Genomic DNA, 22,408 nt, shown 5'->3' on the forward strand with positions numbered 1-22,408 from the left:
CGGTTGGTTAAATTATGCTATTAATCTTCTACTATGTATGAAATTGTAGTTTTAATTCATATTCTCTAATTGGATCATTCTTAGTCCCTTTTCGAATCTGGAAATTTTAATATTGATGCAAACGATAGTAGTTAAAGCCATTAACTGACTTTTTGTGAGTAATATGTGAAAATAGCAAGTTGACATGATATTATACATGTGGTAATACATTTACCACGTCAAAATTTGAAAATAATAAAACTTAATAAATTTAACAACTATAATTTGATAAGCACTACAATTTTAAAATTTGAAAAATAAAAGGACTAAAAATAACAAAAAAAGTTAAAGTATAAGGATTGAATTCACAACGAGAGACTAATAATAGAATTTAACCTTTTCTATATAGAGAATTTAATAATTTTTAATGTCTATATTAAAATATTATATATTATTAAATTAATTTTTATGAATTAAAAATTATATAATATAATACTAAATTAAAAAACGAGGCGGATTGAATTAGACCAGCAGCGCACTGCAACAAAAGTCTTTACAAATTTAAAGTACTTTTATTTTTAATATTAATATTTTTCTCGAATATTAAATAACATAATTTACCTTATTTTAAAAAAAGTTTTGGATAAGGAAGAAGTTGAAAGAAGCAGGATGGTAGTATTATCATAATAATACTAAATACCTACACTACAACTGGTATTGGTATTCATCAAGAGAAGTCAATACCAAAAAAGAATGTGAAGAATGGCAGTTGCCGCTGTTCCATCTACTGCAGAAATGTTTGGATGAGTGTTTCCTTGCTTGACTTGCTCCTCCCTTATCTGTTAAGCAGAGTCTCGTAAACGTTTTTTTTACTGAAAACCTTTCCTGTCCTTTTCGTTTATGACGTCTAAAGCTACATTAATCTGTTGCTTGAAGCCAAAAACTTGTTTCCATTCTCCCTTTCTAACTCAAACCAACACCTTAAAACTGCTTAAATCTCCAACACCCACACCTACACTCTAAACTAAACTGCCAAGTATGGGTACTGTTGAGTTGATCGGCGTGGTGCTATTTTTGGGGGTTTTATGTGCTGAATCGAAATACATGGTTTATAACACTTCAGCTGGAATAGATGCTGGGAAAATCAATGTTCATTTGGTTCCTCACACCCATGATGATGTTGGTTGGTTAAAAACCGTTGATCAGTATTATGTTGGCTCTAACAATTCCATCCAGGTGCCCCCTTTCTCCTTCCACTCTCTATTTCTACGATTCTATCTTAAATTTTCTTTTTATATTTTTCTATTTCTGTTTCTGTGGGGTTTCCGCCACTAGGGAGCTTGTGTGCAGAATGTGTTGGATTCTTTGGTGCCGGCACTGTTAGCTGACAAAAATCGCAAGTTCATTTATGTTGAGCAGGCAAGAAATCTCGAATTTTGACTGTCTTTAGTATAAATTTTTCCTTGAAGCTTAACCTCCAATTTTCGTATTCCTTGTCTAAAACGCTGCATTAAACCTATTTTAAGGTTATGCTGCTCGACTGTACTGGCAAGAGATATGTGGTTGTCATGTGTCATATGTCATATGTCGTGTTTGCGTTTTAATTGTCTTAATTGATTCATGCAGGCATTTTTTCAGCGATGGTGGAATGATCAGAGTGAGCTAACTCAGAGTATAGTCAAGAAACTTGTCAACTCGGGTCAACTGGAGTTCATGTAATTCGTGACATAACTAAACCCTTTTCCAAACATCCATGGTTGTCCCCATGTTGCATGTTTAAAAACTATTCTTTTCTGTCATATCCCGACGAGTTTGTACTTCCACTCATTCTCTTCTTCTGCTTCTTCCAGAAACGGAGGCATGTGCATGCATGATGAGGCAGTACCACATTACATAGACATGATTGATCAAACAACTCTTGGACATCGATTCCTAAAAGAGGAGTTTGGTGTCACTCCAAGAATTGGATGGCAAATTGATCCTTTTGGACATTCTGCAGTACAGGCTTACTTATTGGGTGCGGAGGTAAGTCTATCTGTAACTACTGCTGCTAGTTTTCTTCTTCAGTTATTGTTACTCACTTTTCAAGCAGCATAGTTTAGATAGAATTATGTTTCTATGTTTGAAGGTGGGATTCGACTCATTTTTCTTTGGCCGCATAGACTACCAAGACAGGATTAAGCGAAAAAAAGAGAAGAGTCTCGAAGTTATTTGGCGCGGTTCTAAGAGCCTGGGCTCATCTGCTCAGGTGAACAGCTTGTTTGTTTTGCTTGTATTTGGTGTATGCATGATTAGCTTTTGATATGACATTTTGTACTTCAACTTCATGATTATAGTGTTGCATTTACTGATTTATTGACCTTTCAAAATGTGGCTGGGGATGTATATCAACAGTCCATTATTCTTCAGTTATTATTTACTTGAACTTATTTGCGTTGCAGATTTTTGCAGGAGCATTCCCAGAAAATTATGAACCTCCACCAGGTTTCTACTTTGAAGTTAATGCTGATTCCCCTGTTGTTCAAGTAAGCTCAATCTTATTTGTTTAGTCAGTCTGTTGACTCGAGTATGTAATTGGTTCTAGTTAAATATGGCTGCCTCTGTTGCAGGATAATGTCAATTTGTTTGATTACAATGTCCAAGACAGAGTGAATGACTTTGTTGCCGCTGCAATAGCACAGGTAAATGAAGTTAAATTGCAATGTTAGGAATTTTCTATCTTGGTTTCCTTCCCATCTCTTTGTGGAAATTTGGTACTTTATGGAACTCTCTTAAGGTTTTTGCTTTTGCTTCTTGTGTTATTTGGTCTTAATATTTATGGATATCTTTTTTCTTACTAAAATTTTTCCTTTTTCTTTATTCCTCTTTATTAAATATTTTAATGTTGAAATAATTGGTCTAGTTTATGAGGTGGAAAGTACCTGTTTTGGCAAAGTTCCCGCAATATGTATAATCTTCAAGATTATCATTATAAGTAATAAGTTCAACCTTACTTAGAAGAAGTATCTACCCAAGTATTTGGCTGGACCATTTGTTTTGTTCAATGAAAAGGATCTGTTTTTGTTATAAGAAAGAAGTATCCTAATACTTATCCATTTAAAACAAAACAGTATTTAATAAAACCTTCCTGATTTACTAGTCTGCCACAGAAAGATTGGTGTGTTCTGAATATATTTGGAAACTATGTTGTCCTTTTACTTCAAGAATTCTATCTTCGATTTAATTGTCCATATCGGTCCTGAAAACGTTTTATTGGCAGGCAAACATAACTAGAACAAATCACATAATGTGGACCATGGGAACAGATTTTAGGTATCAGTATGCACACACTTGGTACCGGAACATGGACAAGCTTATTCATTATGTGAATAAGGTGAGCATCTCTAGTTTCTTTCATTTCTCTGGTGACATTTTTAGCATACTTTACCTGGTTTGTTTTTATCCTCTTTGGATGTCATATTATTAATCCAAACCATTGGTTTTAAGCGGTTTTGAATGACAACTTGCAGGATGGACGTGTCAATGCTCTCTACTCTACTCCATCCATATATACTGATGCTAAATATGCTACAAGTAAATCTTGGCCTCTCAAAATTGAGGACTACTTTCCGTGAGTTCATTTCTTGAGAATCTCTAAATCTTGGTTCTCACGCTTTGTATTTTCTAAGAAGTTAGTGTACTTCTTACCAGATACGCAGATCGTGCAAATGCTTACTGGACAGGATACTTTACAAGTAGACCAGCTTTAAAATTCTATGTTAGAAAAATGAGTGGCTACTATCTGGTACTGTTCTTTATTCATTGTAATGTGATATAGTTGGTTCTATAATCTTTTTCATTAACACATATAGTTCATATTTGTGAATATTTAATCAGGCAGCAAGGCAACTTGAATTTTTCAAAGGGAGGAATGATTCAGGGCCAAATACGGACTCACTGGCAGATGCTATGGCTATTGCTCAACATCATGATGCTGTTACAGGCACTGAGAAGCAGCATGTGGCCAATGATTATGCAAAAAGGCTATCAATAGGCTACACAGAGGTGCGGATTTGATTCTTACAATTTTCTTGGATACTCATTTCTTTTCACTTTGGTTTAAAGTTGTATACTTGTTCGTTATCTTTGTAAAGGCTGAGAAGGTTGTTGCATCTTCACTTGCTTGCTTAACTGATTCGAAGTCATCCTTTGGATGTGGGGACCCAACCACCAATTTCCAGCAGGTAATAAGTCATGACTGATGAATTTTAGTTTCTCGTGTAATACGGTTGATTTTCAAACTAATCATGATATGAAATTTAGCTAAGTGGCTTTACATGTGAGATGTGTCTTCTTATCCACCTCTTTGATCTTTTCCCAGTGTCCACTTCTGAATATAACTTACTGTCCTGCATCAGAAGCTGACCTGTCTCATGGAAAGAACTTAGTAAGAAGGAATTTTCCATGTTGTCTGTTGTTTGACCTCATAAATAATTCTTAGATAAATGAACTTTTAGTTCTTTTCATTGACAGATTGTTGTGGTCTACAATTCTTTGGGATGGAAAAGAGAGGATGTCATACGTTTTCCTGTGAGTACATCCATTTCTCTTTGCCTTGAACTCCTTTTTCTTCTCCTCAAATTAAGGAGCTTGTAGCGTAATATTCTGTTGATAAATATTGGCTATTTGTGAAACTTTGTTTTCAGAGATTACTTATATGATATTGCTTCAATCCTTTATTTTTTCTGGAGTACCTTTGTTGGACATATTGAAGTGGACATGGTTGTGATTGTAAGAAAAAAACTTATAACAATTAGATATATCTATGATGGACATGGTCATGAGGATAAGGAAAAAACTCACAAAAATTGAGCATCTCCATGATGAACATTTATGCATATCCAACATTCATCTTTGAACAGCATTGCTTCAAATGTAGGTAATTATATGTCTAAAATCGTTCTCTAATATTGCAGCCAGAGTTGTTCTTTGGTGTGCATCTTATTTAATTAGGTGATCAAAGTTGACAACGGAAAATGTTAGTGAGATCTACATTCGTCTATCAGGCTGTGTTGGTGCTAGGAATCACATATGTTTATCTGGTTTGTTGTAGGTTGTTAATGAAGATGTTACTGTTCATGATTCTGAGGGAAGAAAAATTGAATCACAGCTTGTTCCAATAGTTGATGCCTATGTGGACCTAAGGAAGTATTATGCTAGGGCATATTTAGGTAGCAGCCCAGGTGATGTACCTAAGTATTGGATTGCATTTACGGTATCTGTTCCACCTCTTGGCTTCAGCACTTACACCATCTCTGCCTCTAAAAAGCCAGGTTTACTCATGTAGCTGCTCTACTTATTAAAAATTCCGTTATATAGTTTAACAAGTATGGATTCTATTTCTTTGATTATCAAATGCAAATAAATTGTTGCAATCTGTTGCTGTGTCTGATTTCAGGAGCTGGATCAACCAAATCGTCTATATACAAATTTCAGGAGGGTGAGAAACCAGCTATTGAAGTTGGTGAAGGAAATTTAAAGCTTACTATTTCAGCTCCTTCAGGGAAGATCATAAATTATGTCAACAACAGAAACTTGGTGGGTAATACATAATTAGTGTTGTTTATTTGATGCTTTATCTTCCTTGAAGCATATCTTTATGTTGGTGCCGTTTCAACTGCGATTACAAATGAATATAAAAGGTTGTTTCAACTGTCACATCAGTATTGCTGTTTTTGTATTGTGCTTCCTTGCTTTTCTGCAATGGCAGGAGGTGAGAGATATGAGGCTAAAAATCAGTGTGGCTAATGCTTGATTGAAACTTTTGAAGGTTGAGGAATCAGTGGAACAATCATTTAGCTATTACACTGGATATAATGGAGTTAACGACAAAGCACCCCAGGTATCGATATGTAACATTGAAGTTCCTCATGCGTTACAAACTAGCATTCTATGTTCTCTTATTGCACTGTTGCCTGCTTGGCAATTAAGTAAAACACTAGGTATCCCTTTGTTGGTTGTTCTCATATAAAAATTTTGGTACTTTTACAAGAACTCTGGGGCATATGTCTTCCGTCCAAATGGCACATACCACATAAAAGCTGAACAGGTCTGTGGTTTTATTCAAAGAAGTTTTTGTTCAAACACATAATTACCTTATCTATAAACTAATACTTCTTGTTAAGTCTCAGCCCTCATTGACTGTTATTCAAGGACCATTGATAAATGAGGTGCATCAGCAGATCAATCCGTGGATATTTCAGGTGTCTTGCCTTGTCTGATGCTTATCTTTTGTTGGTGTAATTTTTTTCCCCTTTAGAATTCTGTTTTCTTCTGAACTAATATTAGATAAAATGTGGCTAAGTAATGCTTTATGCTGGTGGATGAAACTAACCGAATCGTGAAGAGTTAGCAGTAGAGCTCTTTCACAATTTTATGATGCTTTCTTCCCATCTAAACAGATATCCTATTCTCGCAGTTTCAGATCTCTTATCTTTCTTAGAGAATGTAGCTTTCTTACTGGCATATGTTTTGCAGACTACTAGACTTTACAAAGAAAAGGAGCATGTTGAAGTTGAGTTCATTGTAAGTTTACCAAATGGCCTGCTCAGCTTTGTGGCTTTATAAAAGTCTTGAGTATTTGACGCTTAGTGATCATTTTTCTTTTTTTCTTTCATTTATTTGTTTTTGTATGCATTTTACTTTTATTGTCACCATCTTATAAGAAAAAAAAATTGCATGTTGGATTGTATACATTAATCGTGTCTGAATCTCAGGTTGGGCCTGTGCCAATTGATGATGGATTTGGAAAAGAAGTAGCAACTCAGATAACTACTTCTCTGGAAAACAGCAAAACATTCTACACTGATTCTAATGGACGTGATTTTATTAAACGGGTATGTTGATTGCATGCTGCAGTATTAAGCCTTAAATCTTATTGTTTGAATACCATCTTGAGACACAGAATGGTTTTTAGCCTCAAACTTTAGTCCAGATTTGGGCTATGCCTTCATGTTCCAAGATAGATTATGAAAGAAATATCTTATAGTAAGTTATTTGTGTTAATCTAGAATGCAAAGAAACACTTCTTTAAGTTTGCGCTTGTTAACTACTTATTTTTAGCAGTAACAAACTATGGACTTTTAATTCCCCTCCACCCAATCTTTATTTTTCTTTTGCAGATTCGTGATTTTAGGACAGACTGGGACCTGGAAGTAAACCAACCAGTCGCTGGAAATTATTACCCAGTATGTTCTTTTCATCAGTAACTTTGTTCCAAAAGATAAGTTTATACTTTTAGAGAATTGCGGTTAATGAGAGACTCTATTTTGACATATAGCATTTTTACCCATGCAGATTAATTTAGGAATTTACATTCGTGATAGTAAGAAAGAATTCTCGGTCCTGGTAGATCGATCTCTAGGAGGATCTAGCTTAGTGGATGGACAAATAGAGTTGATGCTCCACAGGTTTGCTTTCATCTGTCCTTTACTTTGTTTTCAGTTACTCTTATATTACCTTGACCATAGCCCTTGGTGGATATTGAAAATTCCCAAAGGCAATACGTAAAAGGTGTGGGTTTCTATGGCATGGCCAAGTGTATAATACTTGCATACCTGATAGTTGGCGATAATTATGATTTTGGATTTCTATTGCCATGTAGGAGGCTGCTCCTTGATGACTCTAGAGGTGTTGATGAGGCTCTAAATGAAACAGTCTGCGTTCTTGATGATTGCAGAGGACTAGCTGTAAGTAAAAATTATCCAGATCCTGTTTGTGTAATTGACATTTTCCTTTATCAGTTTGGCTCTAACTTGTCTCTTAAGACCCCTGGTTGATGATGGTTTGCATGATTCTCAAGAGGTTGTTGACAAATAGTTGAAATGAAGTTAGTTTCACTTATTGCCGATAACCATGGGTTTTAATCTAGGGGTTAATAACTTGTTCGTATGTATAAAATGACTACAACTTTTGCTTTAACATCTTCAAGTGTAGTTTTGTCTACAAATTGTGCTTTTATTCTCCTAATAATCAGCCCGCTTTTTGTTTCACCAAAACACATCCAGGTCCAAGGAAAATATTATTACAGAATTGACCCACTTGGAGAGGGTGCTAAGTGGCGTCGTTCTTTTGGCCAAGAGATATACTCACCCCTCCTCTTAGCATTTGCAGAAGAGGTTGCTTTCTTTTTCCTCTATTTCTGTTTTTCCACATTTATTCTAGTCATGGAGATTTGTTTTTAACTAGCCAATTTGTCTTGGCAGGATGGACAGAACTGGATGAGTTCTCACACACCCACATTTTCTGCAATTGATGCCTCCTATAGTTTACCTGATAATGTTGCACTTATAACTCTTCAGGTAGATGGTATTTTCATGGACGGGAAAAGCGAAATGCACAATTATCCATTAATTTGTTATACTTGCATTATATTGAGTTTAAGGCAAAGGAGCATTCTGCAAAAGTCTATAGTGGTGTGGTAAATTATGACATGCAAGTTGCTTGCATTCCCCTTTCCTTTCTAACTTATATTCCTATTCTATACAGGAGCTTGATGATGGAAAAGTCCTCCTTAGGTTGGCACATTTATACGAGGTTAGCCTTTTACTCTTCACTTAATTCCATCTTGTACATGCTTTGAGAAAACTTTTACCCTTCAATCTCAAAGGAAATAGGAATGGTTTTCACAATTCAGGAACAAGTGTTACCATGAATTCAGTCGACATCATATATATTCTTTAAACTGTAAATGGTGTTTAAGGACAGCCAGCCAACCCTGCGATGGTGCAGAAGAGCCCCTGGATTAATTTATAGTTGTTTGTTTTCCTTATTTCTTTTGCATATCAAAGTAGTTTTAATTAAATAACCTTCTATACAACATTTATTGGATTACACAGGTTGGAGAGGACAGTGATCTTTCTGTAATGAGTAAAGTGGAACTGAAGAAGCTGTTTCCAGGCAAGAAGGTACAGGCAATGAAGTTTCCAGGCTCCACTTAATTGTCTTTTTGTTTATTTATTTTAGAAACCATTTAAATTTGAAGTGGTGGTAATGTCTATAGTGTTGATGCATTTGTTTAGATAGCGAAGGTGAGAGAGTTGAGCTTATCTGCAAATCAAGAAAGAGAAGAAATGGAGAAGAGGAGGCTTGTTTGGAAAGTAGAAGGAGAAAGTGAAAATCAAAATGAAAATCCCAAGGTGGTGAGAGGTGCACCAGTTGATCCAAAAAAATTGGAGGTGGAGCTTGCTCCGATGGAAATCCGTACCTTTGTCATGGAATTTGAAGTTGACCTGATGTCTACTACTTTCAAGAGAATAGTTGATGCATAAGTGGCTGCCTGCAGTTTGTTTTTACAATTGAGAGATGTAATTTTGTATAGTGTGGAATTTGCAAACTGTTGTGGGCACCATGAGCTGAGCAGGTGTGTATGGACTAAGCATGTGAGTCTAATAAAGGGTATAAAGTTTGTCTGCAACTTTCATCAATTGTTGCGGCTTTAGAATTAGAATTAGAAGCTTAAGCCAATCTTGTTAGAACCTGAACCTGACAGAAACGGCAGCGGAGGGGATGACAGTATTACGTTACTGTCATTTGCTGCTGCAGTACGTGAACCCAATCCCCAAGTCATCAAAACATGGAAAAGTGAACAGAGTTCCTCCTAAACAGCGGTATTTCAGTAATTTTATGACAACTAATCTAATCTTAACACCTCCTTCCTTCCCTTCTTTTTATACTCTCTTTCAGAACTGATCTACTGATTTTCAGGTTGATTAATTAAATAAATTATTAGAAAATTTTTAAGAAATAGAGAAAACCAGTTTAACTATCTATTCAATCGGATTTTTAGTTCCAACCAATACTTCAATCTAACGTTGTGTACAGAAGTTGATTCAAACTTCTCTTACAAGTCACTCAATGCGCTTCTTCATATTCAAACTTACCAACTCCAAGAAGAGCTGCTTCAGATTCGAACTTAAGAGGGCAACTCCGGCACCATCATGGATATGATTTGAAAGCTGTAGGTATCAACGGCTGTTTGCCTTTCTAAAATTGGCACCAGAAAGAATGTATAATCACGTACGGAAAATCTGGGCCTCTGTTATAACAGTATAAACCACTGTAATTAATTATTGAAAAAGAAAAGAAATTCTAGTGGTGATTTCATAAATATGTTATGGATGCAGCTTGAATTTTCCCCACAATATGTCAAAATAGTAAGTATATAACTTACAGGAAATCAGCACTGCACTGGAAACTTGAAATTCAAACCCAAAGCTGAAAGCCAATGAAGATTGTAAAACCAAGTTCAGCATTCACCAAAACTGCTTTGAAATGTCACTTCTCAACGAACTCCAACCTCACAATATGGTTCAACAAATACTTAGACAAATCCAGCGTCTCCTCTTGGAACTCAATCATCGCCGGCTTAGCTCGCGCTGGCGACTCTACCCAAGCTCTCAAAGCCTTCCTTTCAATGCGCAAGCTTTCTCTTAAACCGAACCGATCCACTTTCCCTTGCACTATCAAGGCTTGCTCCGCTTTGCTTGATCTTTATTCCGGAAAACAAACCCATCAACAAGCTTTAATCTTTGGCTATCACTCTGACCTCTTTGTATCCTCAGCTCTCATTGATATGTACTCAAAATGTGGCCAACTCAGAGATGCCCGAATCTTATTTGATCAAATTCCTCAACCAAATATCGTGTCTTGGACTTCTATGATTACAGGATATGTCCAGAACAATAATCCCCGTCAAGCTTTATTGCTTTTCAAGGAATTGTTGATTCAGGAAAGTGAAAATGATAGAGATGTTGCAAACGAACACGTTTTTGTTGATGCAGTAGCTATTGTTTCTGTCCTTTCGGCTTGTTCTCGTGTTCCTATAAAAGGAGCAAGTGAAGGGGTTCATGGAATGGTCATAAAGAAGGGATTTGATGGAGAAGTGGGTGTTGGAAATACATTGCTGGATGCATATGCTAAAAGAGGGGATGTGGATCTGTCTAGGAAAGTGTTTGATTCGATGGTTGAGAAGGATGAGATTTCTTGGAATTCTATTATTTCTGTTTATGCACAAAATGGATTGTCTAATGAGGCTTTGGAGGCTTTCTATGGGATGGTAAGGGATAATAATGTCAATTACAATGTCATTACACTTTCTTCTGTGCTGTTAGCTTGTGCTCATTCTGGTGCTTTGCAAGTCGGCAAGTGTGTGCATGACCAGGTACTATTACAGTTTCTTTACTTTCCCTAATATAGTTAATCTCTTGGTAGAATTATTTTGTGAAGTGCCAAGTCTTTAATGGGGTCTAGGATTTGTGCTTTTCTACATAGGTTATAAAGATGGATTTGGAGAATAATGTGATACTGGGAACCTGCATTATTGACATGTATTGCAAATGCGGGAAAGTTGAAACGGCAAGGAAGGTATTTAATTGTTTGAAAGAGAAGAATGTTAGGTCATGGACTGCCCTGATTGCTGGTTATGGAATGCATGGCCGTGCCAAAGAAGCTTTGGAGGTCTTCTACAAGATGATAAGTGATGGGGTCACACCAAATTACATAACTTTCGTGTCAGTTCTTGCAGCTTGTAGCCATGCAGGTCTGGTACAAGAGGGTTGGAATTGTTTTAATGCAATGAAGGAAGAATTCAAAGTAGAACCTGGGTTGGAACATTATAGTTGCATGGTTGATCTTCTCGGACGAGCTGGACATCTCAACCATGCGTACAACTTGATCAAGCAAATGAAGGTAACACCTGATTTTGTAATCTGGGGCTCACTTCTCGCGGCTTGTAGGATTCACAAGAATGTGGAGCTTGCAGAGATTTCTGCCAATAAGTTGTTTGAATTAGACTCGAATAATTGCGGGTACTATGTCTTACTTTCTAACATATACGCCGATGCTGGAAGGTGGGAAGACGTAGAGAGAATGAGAATTCTTATGAAGGATCGTGGGTTGGTTAAACATCCAGGATTCAGTTTGGTTGAACTGAAAGGGAGGATACATGTTTTCTTGGTTGGAGATAAAGAGCATCCTCAACATAAGAAAATATACGAGTATCTGGAAGATCTATATGTGAAGCTGCAAGGAGTTGGTTATACACCCAAGTTGACATCAGTTCTCTATGATGTTGATGAGGAAGAGAAAGGATTGACATTGCGGGTTCATAGTGAGAAGTTGGCGGTTGTGTTTGCAATAATGCATACGGTTCCTGGTGCAACAATCCATGTTATTAAGAATCTTAGGATTTGTGGGGACTGTCATACCTTCATTAAGTTGATTTCAAAGATTGTTGACCGGGAAATTGTTGTAAGAGATTCAAAACGATTCCATCATTTCAAAGATGGATTCTGTTCCTGTGGAGATTATTGGTGACATATATACATCTTTGACATGGATTGACAAGGTGTTGATGAGGGCTGTCTAAAGGATTTGGGATGTAAGAAATTTGAGTCCAAAGTGTGAAAAGAGAGCCGACTGTTGAGATGCTCCATTCCATCCTAAGGAGTGATATGAAGGGATGCATGCATCAGTACCTTCTAACAGTACAGATTGAGCAGCGTTAGATGGTTGATGGATGAATTGTGAGAGAAGAGTAGGTATTTTATTTTCAGATACATACAGATAAACAAATACAATTCGATTCTAATTCCAAAACAAGAAGAAACCAAGCATCTGCCGGCGGCAGGTAATAATAATAAATCATCATTCTTTGGAGTTAAAGCTATGTTATGGTTTGTACATTAATGCTCAACTAACAATTTCTTTTAAGTGAAGTGGTAAGATAACAGCTGCTGAATTTGGAATCCTTCTTTAATGAATCAATATAAATACTTTGTTATACCAGTTGCAGTTTTCAGTGTTTTAATAGGCCTGCAAAACCTTCTCATAGGATTGGTTGCGAGTGTGGAAAACTTTTGGTCTTATTGATTGTTAGAGGTGAAATTTCACTTATTTTTTTCTGGCCTTGGTTTAAAGCTTTTTGGTTAAAATGTCAAAATGTTTTTGTAATCTTCACAAATTCGAAATTTAATTCTTAATATTTTTTTTATCGCTTGATAATAATATAACTAAAATATGACATATTGAACATAAATTTTACAAAATAATCTTTAACAATTTAAACTAAAATTTGAATCTGAAAGGTAAGAGGATTAAACTCCTAAAAATAAAAATACAAAAATTAAATTTCAAATTTACAAAAAGTATAAGAACTTGTCGCGAATTTTAACCAAAAATCTTAATTGGATGGAAGGAAACATTGATTTCTCTATGAATCACTTTAACGTAGAAAGAGAGGCCTCTAAGCTGATTTGCACCGAGGAGACAGTATGTGAAGATTTGTGAATCAATTTTACTCATTTATTAAAAGTATAGGTAAATAAACAGTCAGTTTAATATAAAAATTTAAATTCACTGATTTGTCATCGACTCAATTCACTTACTGAAATCAAAATCTTGTAATAATATATATGAATAAATAAATTTTTAAAAGGCTTCGAAAATTTAGAATACAAAAGTTGCAGACAGCTTCTCCACAAGGGTTCATCCACCATATTCCACAAAAATCCTTAAAATGGAGCTTCTCTTCTCTTCCCTAACCTTTCCTGGAAAGGAAGGCAGGCAGGCTATGCTGAGGTGAGGGGAGTATGCCCATAAATAACTAAAGAATCGATCTATCAAACCAAATATACAGACAGCAAATGCATCTCCAACGCTTTACCTTATTTCTTATTATTATTAACTGTTATTATTATTATGATTACTGATGTCTTGATGAATATGCTTGAAGAAATCAACAACAGTTTCAAGCAATGTTGATCGTGAAGGAGACATAGGGATGGGCGTCAGTGTCACCTCCTAAACCAGCCATTGCTCCACCTTCATCTTCAGTCTTCCAGAATGTACTGCATTTTTTGTTTAAGGAGAGGATTAGATCAATGTCAAATCAGGGGATCAATCTAAGGGTATAACTTTAGTAAACCAATCTACCTAGGCAACTGTTTTCAGGACTTCACAATGATTTTGCACTATCACCTATTACCTCGGTATCTTCAGGATTTGCATGCATGCATGCCCATTGTTATTCATGTACACAAACTGAGAAAACGCACTATGTGTATTATAACTCATTTCAACAAAATTTCCAGTTGAGCGGATAGATTAGCAAAATGTAGCCATGACAGCTGCCTGACCCATGTTTCAACATTTTTACAGCATACACACACCAAAAATAAAAATAGAGGCCTTTTACACTTGCCTGTTTGCACTATCACATAACCCTTCCAGGATGCTCCGCACTTTCTTCTCACCCTTTACAGATGGGGATAGAACACAGGCCTGATATCAGTTAAAAACCAGCAGTCAGACACATCTACCAAATGTTGATTCAGAAACGATAAAAAAAATCAACGAGTTCACAATTACCAAGAAAGATGGTGGTAAACCATATCTCAGAATGCTCTCTGCAAAGACGCGTACAGCACAAAAGTGCATCCAGGAGCTGAAAACCTACAGGCAAGCAACTTTTCAAAAAAACAGTTCAAAACTTAGAAAGACTCAAGAATATCGAAGGAAATGGAAAATACACAATACCTCTCCATAACTAGCATAGCACCATTGCAAAAGAGAGCTTCGCAACATATCTTGGTCTTGTACCAATTTTTCTAGTTCCTGCTTTCGGCTCTCTTGTGCTTCTGGACTATATTCAAAATCACGAACCTGAATGGCATCAAAAGAAATGCACCAAAAAGATGGGAATATAATATCCTCCAAAAAAGTTATTTTATTTTTTAAATTTAAGATTACGTACTCCATACATGGAATGGCCAAAAACTAGTACTCGTATAGAAAAAAACAACCATTGAATGTACTCACTTGGAAGCCTCTTTCACGTGCACTAGTTCTGAAATTGTCTGCAACACGACCAAATAATGTAACAGTGTAGAGAGCATATTCATTATCTTCATACAACTTCTTGGAGGACCTAGGGACCTGAAAATGCATTGCTTTGTTACACAGAATGACTTCAACATACAATAATTAAGTTTAATAGCTACAAGTTTGCCGATACAAAGAGTGAATGCCACAATCAATATGAGAAATAGTTCTAGATAAGAAGCTAAAACCTATGCTACTCGGACTTGAGTGTGAGTGTCGGATACAAGTATGTATAGGACATGGGTGTAATTAGATTTGTATTTGGAGAATCCTGGAGGATCATATCCTCGTGTTCATACGTTGGACATGAGTATCGAACACAGGTGCTTCAAGAAGAATGAAGTGTCCGAGCAACATAGGCTAAAACAACTCTTATCATCAATAAAGCTACAAATTTAATCCCCAAAACAAAAACTCTATTTCTTTCATCACTAGCAATAAACTGGAATAACTGGTCCGCATCACAATGTTCAACTCTTCCAGATTGGCATTGTGAAAAGAAAATCAGGGCCAAAAAACAGAATTGGCTGCGATACGACGTGCGATTGAAGAATTGTCACATGCAATCTAGCTAGGCAGATCTTGTGGCAACCTAGCATAAATTGCACACGACAATTCTTCAAGGCACGTCTTATTGCAGCCAATATTGTTTCTTGACCCTGATTTCCTGTTCCTTGACCTCTGATTTGTCTAACCATGGCTTAAAAGGCAAACCCTACCGTAAACGCTAGAATCTAGTTAGGTTCTCATACCAAAATTAATGTGGTTTAGGGAGAAAACCACAGTAATCAAAAGAAATAAGGCTGGAAAATGAGCTAGAAAGAAGTTGGAACTCTAGAAAAGATAGGGAGTTTATCACTTTTTAATTTAAAGAAAATAATAAGAACAAAAATAATAAAGTTATTGGCTGTAAAGCTTACTGCTTATATATACTAGGTTTTCTTGCACGTAAAGTTACTAAGCTTTCTTGTAAATAAAACTTTGTTCATAGCCCAAGATTTAAATTCAAAAAATAACTAACAATCCTAGCCGTCTGTCATATGTTAATGAAAAAAATAATAAATAAATAAAAGGCTCCTCCACCACAGATGCTTCAAAAATATCACAAGAATAACTGCTCTGGCAGGTAGCATTTTATATAGCAAGCGGCTATGAATTGACAGCTAGAGTTAGCACTTTGAGCCAAGAATGATATTGCTTTACCACATAGGTAGTCAATGTTTCGTAACTTGACAGCCAATCCTTCTGAGAATACTTAGGAACAACTGCAAGGAGAGTCACCAGGTGTTCCGAAGTAATGATATCCTCAGGCTTCACTAGATTAGATAGATCACGAACAGCCAAGCTAAAATAGGCAGAAATAAATCAGCTATTCAACCAAAACATTCTGGCATATGCAACAATCAAGTGAAGCAGTAGTCACACCTTCCACTTTGCTTTCGGTTGATGGCATTAAGCTGCCCGCGCACATTGTTATACTCAGCAACACAAACCTAACATAATAAACAACACTTTAAGGCCCAAATGCCCATTCAACCTATTCGAGTAAAAAACCAACATGCATTAAGGTGTATAAATAAGAATCCAGAAATGGAATTACTACCTTGAGATCATCCTCAATCTTTGCCACTTGAGTGTGAATACCATCAACAATCTCCCTCAAAGGGGACATAGTTGGGTACTTTGCTTCATCCCAAACAAACCTGCCATCAAATCACCAAAACCAAGTTGAATCGAAACCCATCATCCATAATACCCTATCAGATTCATAACGAATGCCACATCCATTTATTGAAGTTAGGAAAGATTTTACCTGGTTAGATAAGAATCAACGGGCACTCCATCAACAGTGAGAGCATTGGTTTCCAAGCCAGATGCCCTCTCCAGTTCCTCGATCTGCCTCCTGATCTTGTGGGAAACTCCTTCGATAAAGGTATTGGACTGCACATACATCGAAATCACCAAAAGAAAAGGAGGAAATAAAAGATTAAAAATCAAAACCAAATCAAGAGTGCCTAAATCAGAAGTTGATAAAAAATAATCTGAGGGCTTCGGTGTAATCATTAGAAAAAGAACAGATCTAAGGTAGACAAGAATTCGGTGAAGAAAAAGCAGAAAGAAAATAAATTGAGGAAGAATTGAATGAGTAAAAAGAGGGAAATTACTTTCAAGAGATCATCACTGAGAGCAAGTAGGGAATCAAGAGTTCCAACACGGAGATTGGGTATATTGAACTGCAATCAAAAGAAAAGGATTAGGAAATCAGATCTAATTCGGGAGGAGAGGAACAGAAAAGAAACAAGATAGATAGATACTCGGTAGAGAGGAGTGTCGAAGGAATGCTTGGAGATTTGATCCTGTAAGTTATTCCAAGTGGAGGCTGAGTTCTGAACCGGAAGAGACACCACCCAGTATCTGCTCGCCATTGATGACACAAAGGAAAAAATAATACAAAACAGAGAAACACAAAGACAGAGATTGAGGTCCAAAAGTCGCTTCTCGTGGCTACGGCAATAATAGGCCAAGGTAAGGAAGTATCATAAAATCCACTATTATTTCTTCTTTTACTTCCACTTCCACTTCCACTTTCTCTCTCTTTTTCTTTTTTCTTTCTCTTATTTTATTACGATAAAAAAACCTATTTCTATTATTATTCAAAATAATTTTAAAATTTCAATTAAGTCCTCTCACATATATATTATTAATATATTAACCGACAATGTTGACATGGCCATTAAAAATCACTAAATTAGCAATTGAATGCTAACATGACAATTCATGTCCATACCGATTCAAAATTCAAAAGAAAATAAAAAAAATTCAAGTTTAGAATGAATTGAACAAATGATTGTCCATGTTCATTCATCCATTTGTCTAGAATAATCTTAAAATTATAAAAAGAAAAGAAAATATCAAATTTATTATAAAAAAATAAGGGTAAATTATAAAAATAGTCACCTCACTATACTTTTTGTTCTATTTTGGTCACCCAACTATTATTATTTTTTGATATACTCACTCAACTTTTTAAAATTAAATATTTTAATCACTCTTTGTGAGATGAGTGAAGAAAAGCTGACATGGGCCTTCTTTTAATTAGCTTAATAATAATTTATCCTTTAATATATCTTAAATCTAAAAAATTCAATAAACTCAACCTTGAATTAAAAAAAATTTTCATTTTAATTCAAAATTTAAAATTCAATATAACTCTAATTCAAAAGGGAAAATATTAAAAAAATTCATACTACAAACCAACTTTAAATTTGTAGTTTGCTCTCCTCAGACCCAACTTCTATATCACCAAAGGGAAAATTCAGACAAAAAGTCAACACCATGTTGACTACCATTAATTAAAAAAACACTATGGTAATCAAACTAGAAAACCCAAAATCTTATCTCCAAAAAGGAGGGTTAGAAGAAAACTAAAACCATAAAACTCTATTTAACTTTATGAACTATATTTTGTTGCTTTCATTCATAATCATGAGTTTTTGCCTTCTTACCTTCAAGGTCTCGATCCACCACCATTGTTTACACCTTTTTCAAAATTCATTTTGTAAACTATAAACAACTTTATTTATTATTTTTAAAGTATATTTTTAACTTTTAGAATTAGAATTTTATAAATGTTAAAAGGTTAAGTTTATTAATTTTGTTTAGAATTAGAACTAAAATGACAAATTGTATAAACATTGAGGGATAAATTTATTGAATTTTATAGATTTAGGATCTAATTGATAGAATGTGTAAATATTGGAGGGCTAAATTTGTTATTTGGCCAATAAAAAAGGCAACTAAAATATTTAATTTCGAAAAGTGGAGTGACTAAATCAAAAAAATTAATAGTTGAGTGATCAAAATAGAACTAAGGGCATAGTTGGATGACTATTTTTATAGTTTACCCAAAATATAAAAATATAATTATTGAGAAATGCTGGTGGAGGAAAACACCAAATATGAGGCAGCAATATTAATTAATGAAATGATAGGAATAATCATGAATGAAAAAATGGAGAAGCATCAATGCCTTCAACAATTTTCACACCAAACTACTAGAATTCTTTCAGACAAATCAAAATCCAGGACTGGTTGGGACAAAACCAAAAGCCCGTGTGTTTTTATTTTTATATAAATATTATAATTTTAGGAAATTCATGTTTTAAAGGTGATTTTAAATTTGAATTTTTAAAATATTTTTTTTCAAAAATTTAAAAAAAAATTTATTTTGAGTGTGACGTTAGCAATTAATGTTGGCATGGATTGAGACGTCATCGTATGTTTTCCAACTCAACGACCTTTAACTACCATGTTAGTATTGCCATTATTTCTAGTGGTCAACGTTGGTAAAAGGGTTTCATTGATCAAAATTATCAGTTCAAGAGCTTAATTAGGTGTAAAAAGCTGGAAGGGGCTGAATTGATTTTTTCTTTAAAGTTTTTCTAAGATTTTTTATACTATTAAACATCATGATCATCATCAAGCAATTTAATTATTTACCTTTATATATCAATTAATTTCAATGGGACAAGAGATGTATCGATACATAACCTTTTATTAGGTGCTGATAAAAAAATAACACTCTTTATTAGATAAATTACCAATTGTCTCTTATTTTGATATCTGAAAAAATACCAATACTATTAGTTATCAAGAAATATTGTGGATCTGACTGCACTCAAATATAATTATGGTTAAAGAGGTTTGCAAAACGAAGTAAAAGATTCACACAATCGTGAAGGTACACTCTTCTAATCATAATTGGATCTTGTTTAGTCCTAGGCTTTTTGAACTTCAATTATTTTTGGGGTAATACGAAAATAGTTTCTTGTATGCATAATCTCCCTTGGCTCATGGCAGAAGATTTGAATGAGATTTTGCCCCCCCATGACCAGAGTGGTCTACCCCTATCCCTAGTGAGATTTAGGACTTTCTATGATTGCCATTTAATGGATTGGGCTTTAGTGGGTCGAACCTTAAAAATCCTCCGAATTTAATGCAATAGAGACTCGCTATGTTTTTGCTAACTCCTAGTAGAGGTGGTAGTTACGCATTTACATAGACTTAGATTGGATGTCTGTCATATTTTACTCAACCTTAACCTTAAAAAGTGGGCTTGTATTAGATTTTAAAAGATGGGGATAAAGCATCCAATATGGTTTCTATACCTACCAAAACCAAAGCATGGTTCTTACCACTGAGGCGTTTATTTCACTTTTAGAAATGTGTTTTAAAAAGAAGAAACGGATCATTAAGGAAACACTTGAGTTCAGCCCAAATGAATCCCTTTACTAGTTACAAACAACACTCATTAAAGAAGTGGAAGAACTATGCAAGCTCAAATATTTAATGGATGGAGGGTTAGTTTAATATTGCTTTTGAAGAGTATTTTTAAAAAGTGCAGTAGAAAAATGCTTTTAAGAAATATTTTTGAAAAGTTTGGTCTAAGATTTAAGTGTTTAGTATTGTTGTCAAAAAGTGCTTTTGAGAAATAAAATATCTATTTTAGACATGGTATTATAAAGTAACAAATATGCATTTAAATAATGTTCAAATTAGTTAATATTATGATATTTTAGCAATAATATAAAAATAAATTATTATAACTTATTGTTAATATTTTAATATATGAAATATAAAATTTAAATATTTCTTTGTAATTAATATTAATTATTTACAAAATTTAATTAGAATATATAAACTATATTTTAAATATTTAAATATAACCATTAAATCTACTTAAAAGAGTATTTGGGCTTCGCGAGGTTTATCAATGGACAATTTAGGCTGGAGGGTTGGTACAGGGAAAAAGATATCCATTTTTATGCATACATGGTTACCAGGTTCCAATTATTACAGATTAAATCATAACTCTTCCAATACTAATATGTCTGTAGTTGCGAAGCTAATAGATAATGTCAACAGAGAGTGGAATAAAGAGCTTATCATCAATACGTTCTCGGCAGCAGATGTGGCCAGGATTTTGCAGATTCCCCTGGCAACAGAGCGACATGATGACATAGTGGTGTGGAGGGGTGAGCCTTCAGGCGAGTTCTCCATCCGCAGCGCCTATAAACTATTACAAAAAACTTTAGATAAGTTATAGGCCACTTCAAAAAACTTTTACAAAAAACTCTAGAGCCTAAAGCTTTCTACTAAATTGAAAATTATAATATGGATATCAAAGAATTTCATCCCGACTCTTGTGAACTTAAATCACAAAGGAATGGTGTCCAACATGGGCTACCCCAAATGCAATAGAGAAATCAAAACTATGGATCATACTTTCCAAATATGTCCTGTTTCAGTGGAAGTTTGGTCTCTATTAGGGATGCAATGGATCTTACAAAAACCAGACTTTGATAGTTTTACATGGCTTACCTGGGTCTTTGAAGAGAGCTCACTGTATCAAATGAGGTTGTTTTGTTGTGCTCTTTGGGCCCTCTAGATGGATAGAAACAAAATATTGCATGAAGGAAAGACCCAATCTGCAAGGGAGATCTCTAGATTCATATATAGCTACATAAAAGAAATGGACAGTTTAGAAGGAAGTGGACTTACAAGAAATGCTGAAATAACGACCTGGGTACCCCCATCTGGCACAACCATAAAGATCAATTTTGATGGAGCGTTTCACAAGCAAAGATCTTAATCGGCATCCGAAGTAGTAGCAAGGAATGGGGAGGGTTGGGTCTGCTGTCTGCTTTTGCAGCAGAGGCCTTGGCATATTTATGTGCGATTCAAACAGGAATAGAGATGGGTTTATTAGAAACAATAATAGAAGGGGAGGCGCTTTCAATAATAATAAAAATGCCAGAATTATGTTATGGACAATTTAGAAATCATTGTATATATACGAAATATTCACCTTATTGCGGAACATTTTTGATGGGTTCACTTCAAACACATTAAAAAGGAAGTAAATCGCTTGGCACATACCATAGCTACGGAGAGTTTAAAAAGGGAAGAATAAGAATACCTGAATGGAATGGTCCCTGGCTTCGTTTCGCGACGGATGGAAGAAGAATGGCTGTGAGAACCTGACTAAACATGTAACAACCCATTTTTAGTGAAGTCGGAATAGTGGTTTTGGGACCACAAATCCGAGTTTGGAAGAAAATTTATTTTAATATTATTTTATGGTCTATCGTATGATAGGAATATCATATAATTTTTTTTACGAAAACTTTATTGATTACATGTCTAATTAGATGGAAATGACCAAATTGCATAAAATGCAAAAATTAAGTTCTAGTAGGTATACGTATCAAATAGCTATGGAATTCAAAATTGGAGGTCCTTATATGGAAAATAGACCATTAAGAGGAGTTAGCAGATAAGTATGATTAGTCATCAATGGAAAATTAAATAAAGAAAAAGATTAAATTGGAAAGTAAAAGATAAAAAGACGATAAATAATAAAATAAACTAAAATATCATCATTTTATCACATTTCCCAAATTAAAGACATGGAAACCCTAGTTATGGGTGTTAAGCTCAAGAAAAATAT

General features: G+C 34.9%; 3 protein-coding genes and 2 long non-coding RNA genes across 6 annotated transcripts; 2 read left to right on the forward strand and 3 right to left on the reverse strand.

Moving 5' to 3' along the window:
* The first annotated feature begins 588 nt into the window (after positions 1 to 588).
* On the forward strand, positions 589 to 9,433 carry LOC107948549 (probable alpha-mannosidase At5g13980). 2 transcript variants are annotated; one of them, XM_016883140.2, is made up of 29 exons: positions 589 to 1,215; positions 1,315 to 1,398; positions 1,606 to 1,694; positions 1,830 to 2,004; positions 2,108 to 2,227; positions 2,421 to 2,504; positions 2,589 to 2,660; positions 3,239 to 3,352; positions 3,489 to 3,589; positions 3,670 to 3,763; positions 3,856 to 4,023; positions 4,113 to 4,202; positions 4,340 to 4,405; positions 4,492 to 4,548; positions 5,072 to 5,291; positions 5,417 to 5,556; positions 5,789 to 5,860; positions 6,011 to 6,067; positions 6,150 to 6,221; positions 6,496 to 6,543; positions 6,735 to 6,854; positions 7,140 to 7,205; positions 7,315 to 7,427; positions 7,622 to 7,706; positions 8,025 to 8,135; positions 8,223 to 8,318; positions 8,506 to 8,553; positions 8,856 to 8,924; positions 9,039 to 9,433. In XM_016883140.2, exons 1-29 carry the CDS (start codon positions 1,018 to 1,020, stop codon positions 9,285 to 9,287), a joined length of 3,078 nt encoding a protein of 1,025 aa, XP_016738629.2. In that variant the 5' UTR covers positions 589 to 1,017; the 3' UTR covers positions 9,288 to 9,433. The 2 variants fall into 2 exon arrangements, with proteins under 2 accessions (XP_016738629.2, XP_040947967.1); XM_041092033.1 differs by lacking the exons at positions 8,025 to 8,135; positions 8,223 to 8,318 and having other exon boundaries at positions 641 to 1,215.
* On the reverse strand, positions 9,306 to 10,321 carry LOC121216378 (uncharacterized). Its single transcript, XR_005912564.1, has 2 exons — positions 10,190 to 10,321; positions 9,306 to 10,054 (listed from the first exon to the last, which is right to left on the reverse strand). It is a non-coding gene; the product is annotated as an uncharacterized lncRNA (long non-coding RNA).
* LOC107948559 (pentatricopeptide repeat-containing protein At3g26782, mitochondrial) lies at positions 9,906 to 14,299 on the forward strand. Its single transcript, XM_016883146.2, has 2 exons — positions 9,906 to 11,179; positions 11,290 to 14,299. The coding sequence occupies exons 1-2, from the start codon at positions 10,244 to 10,246 to the stop codon at positions 12,331 to 12,333; spliced, it is 1,980 nt and encodes a 659-aa protein (XP_016738635.1). The 5' UTR covers positions 9,906 to 10,243; the 3' UTR covers positions 12,334 to 14,299.
* On the reverse strand, positions 13,400 to 17,565 carry LOC107948536 (V-type proton ATPase subunit C). The gene is made up of 11 exons (XM_016883124.2): positions 17,214 to 17,565; positions 17,064 to 17,132; positions 16,712 to 16,839; positions 16,502 to 16,601; positions 16,324 to 16,391; positions 16,102 to 16,243; positions 14,836 to 14,952; positions 14,554 to 14,679; positions 14,386 to 14,469; positions 14,219 to 14,298; positions 13,400 to 13,865 (listed from the first exon to the last, which is right to left on the reverse strand). The coding sequence occupies exons 1-11, from the start codon at positions 17,322 to 17,324 to the stop codon at positions 13,766 to 13,768; spliced, it is 1,125 nt and encodes a 374-aa protein (XP_016738613.1). The 5' UTR covers positions 17,325 to 17,565; the 3' UTR covers positions 13,400 to 13,765.
* A 3,132-nt stretch (positions 17,566 to 20,697) lies between these two features.
* On the reverse strand, positions 20,698 to 21,721 carry LOC107948543 (uncharacterized). The gene is made up of 3 exons (XR_001697445.2): positions 21,460 to 21,721; positions 21,280 to 21,386; positions 20,698 to 20,974 (listed from the first exon to the last, which is right to left on the reverse strand). It is a non-coding gene; the product is annotated as an uncharacterized lncRNA (long non-coding RNA).
* Positions 21,722 to 22,408: the final 687 nt, after the last annotated feature.

The sequence above is a fragment of the Gossypium hirsutum genome, chromosome D04 (genome assembly GCF_007990345.1).
Source record: "Gossypium hirsutum isolate 1008001.06 chromosome D04, Gossypium_hirsutum_v2.1, whole genome shotgun sequence".
NCBI lineage: Eukaryota > Viridiplantae > Streptophyta > Magnoliopsida > Malvales > Malvaceae > Gossypium > Gossypium hirsutum.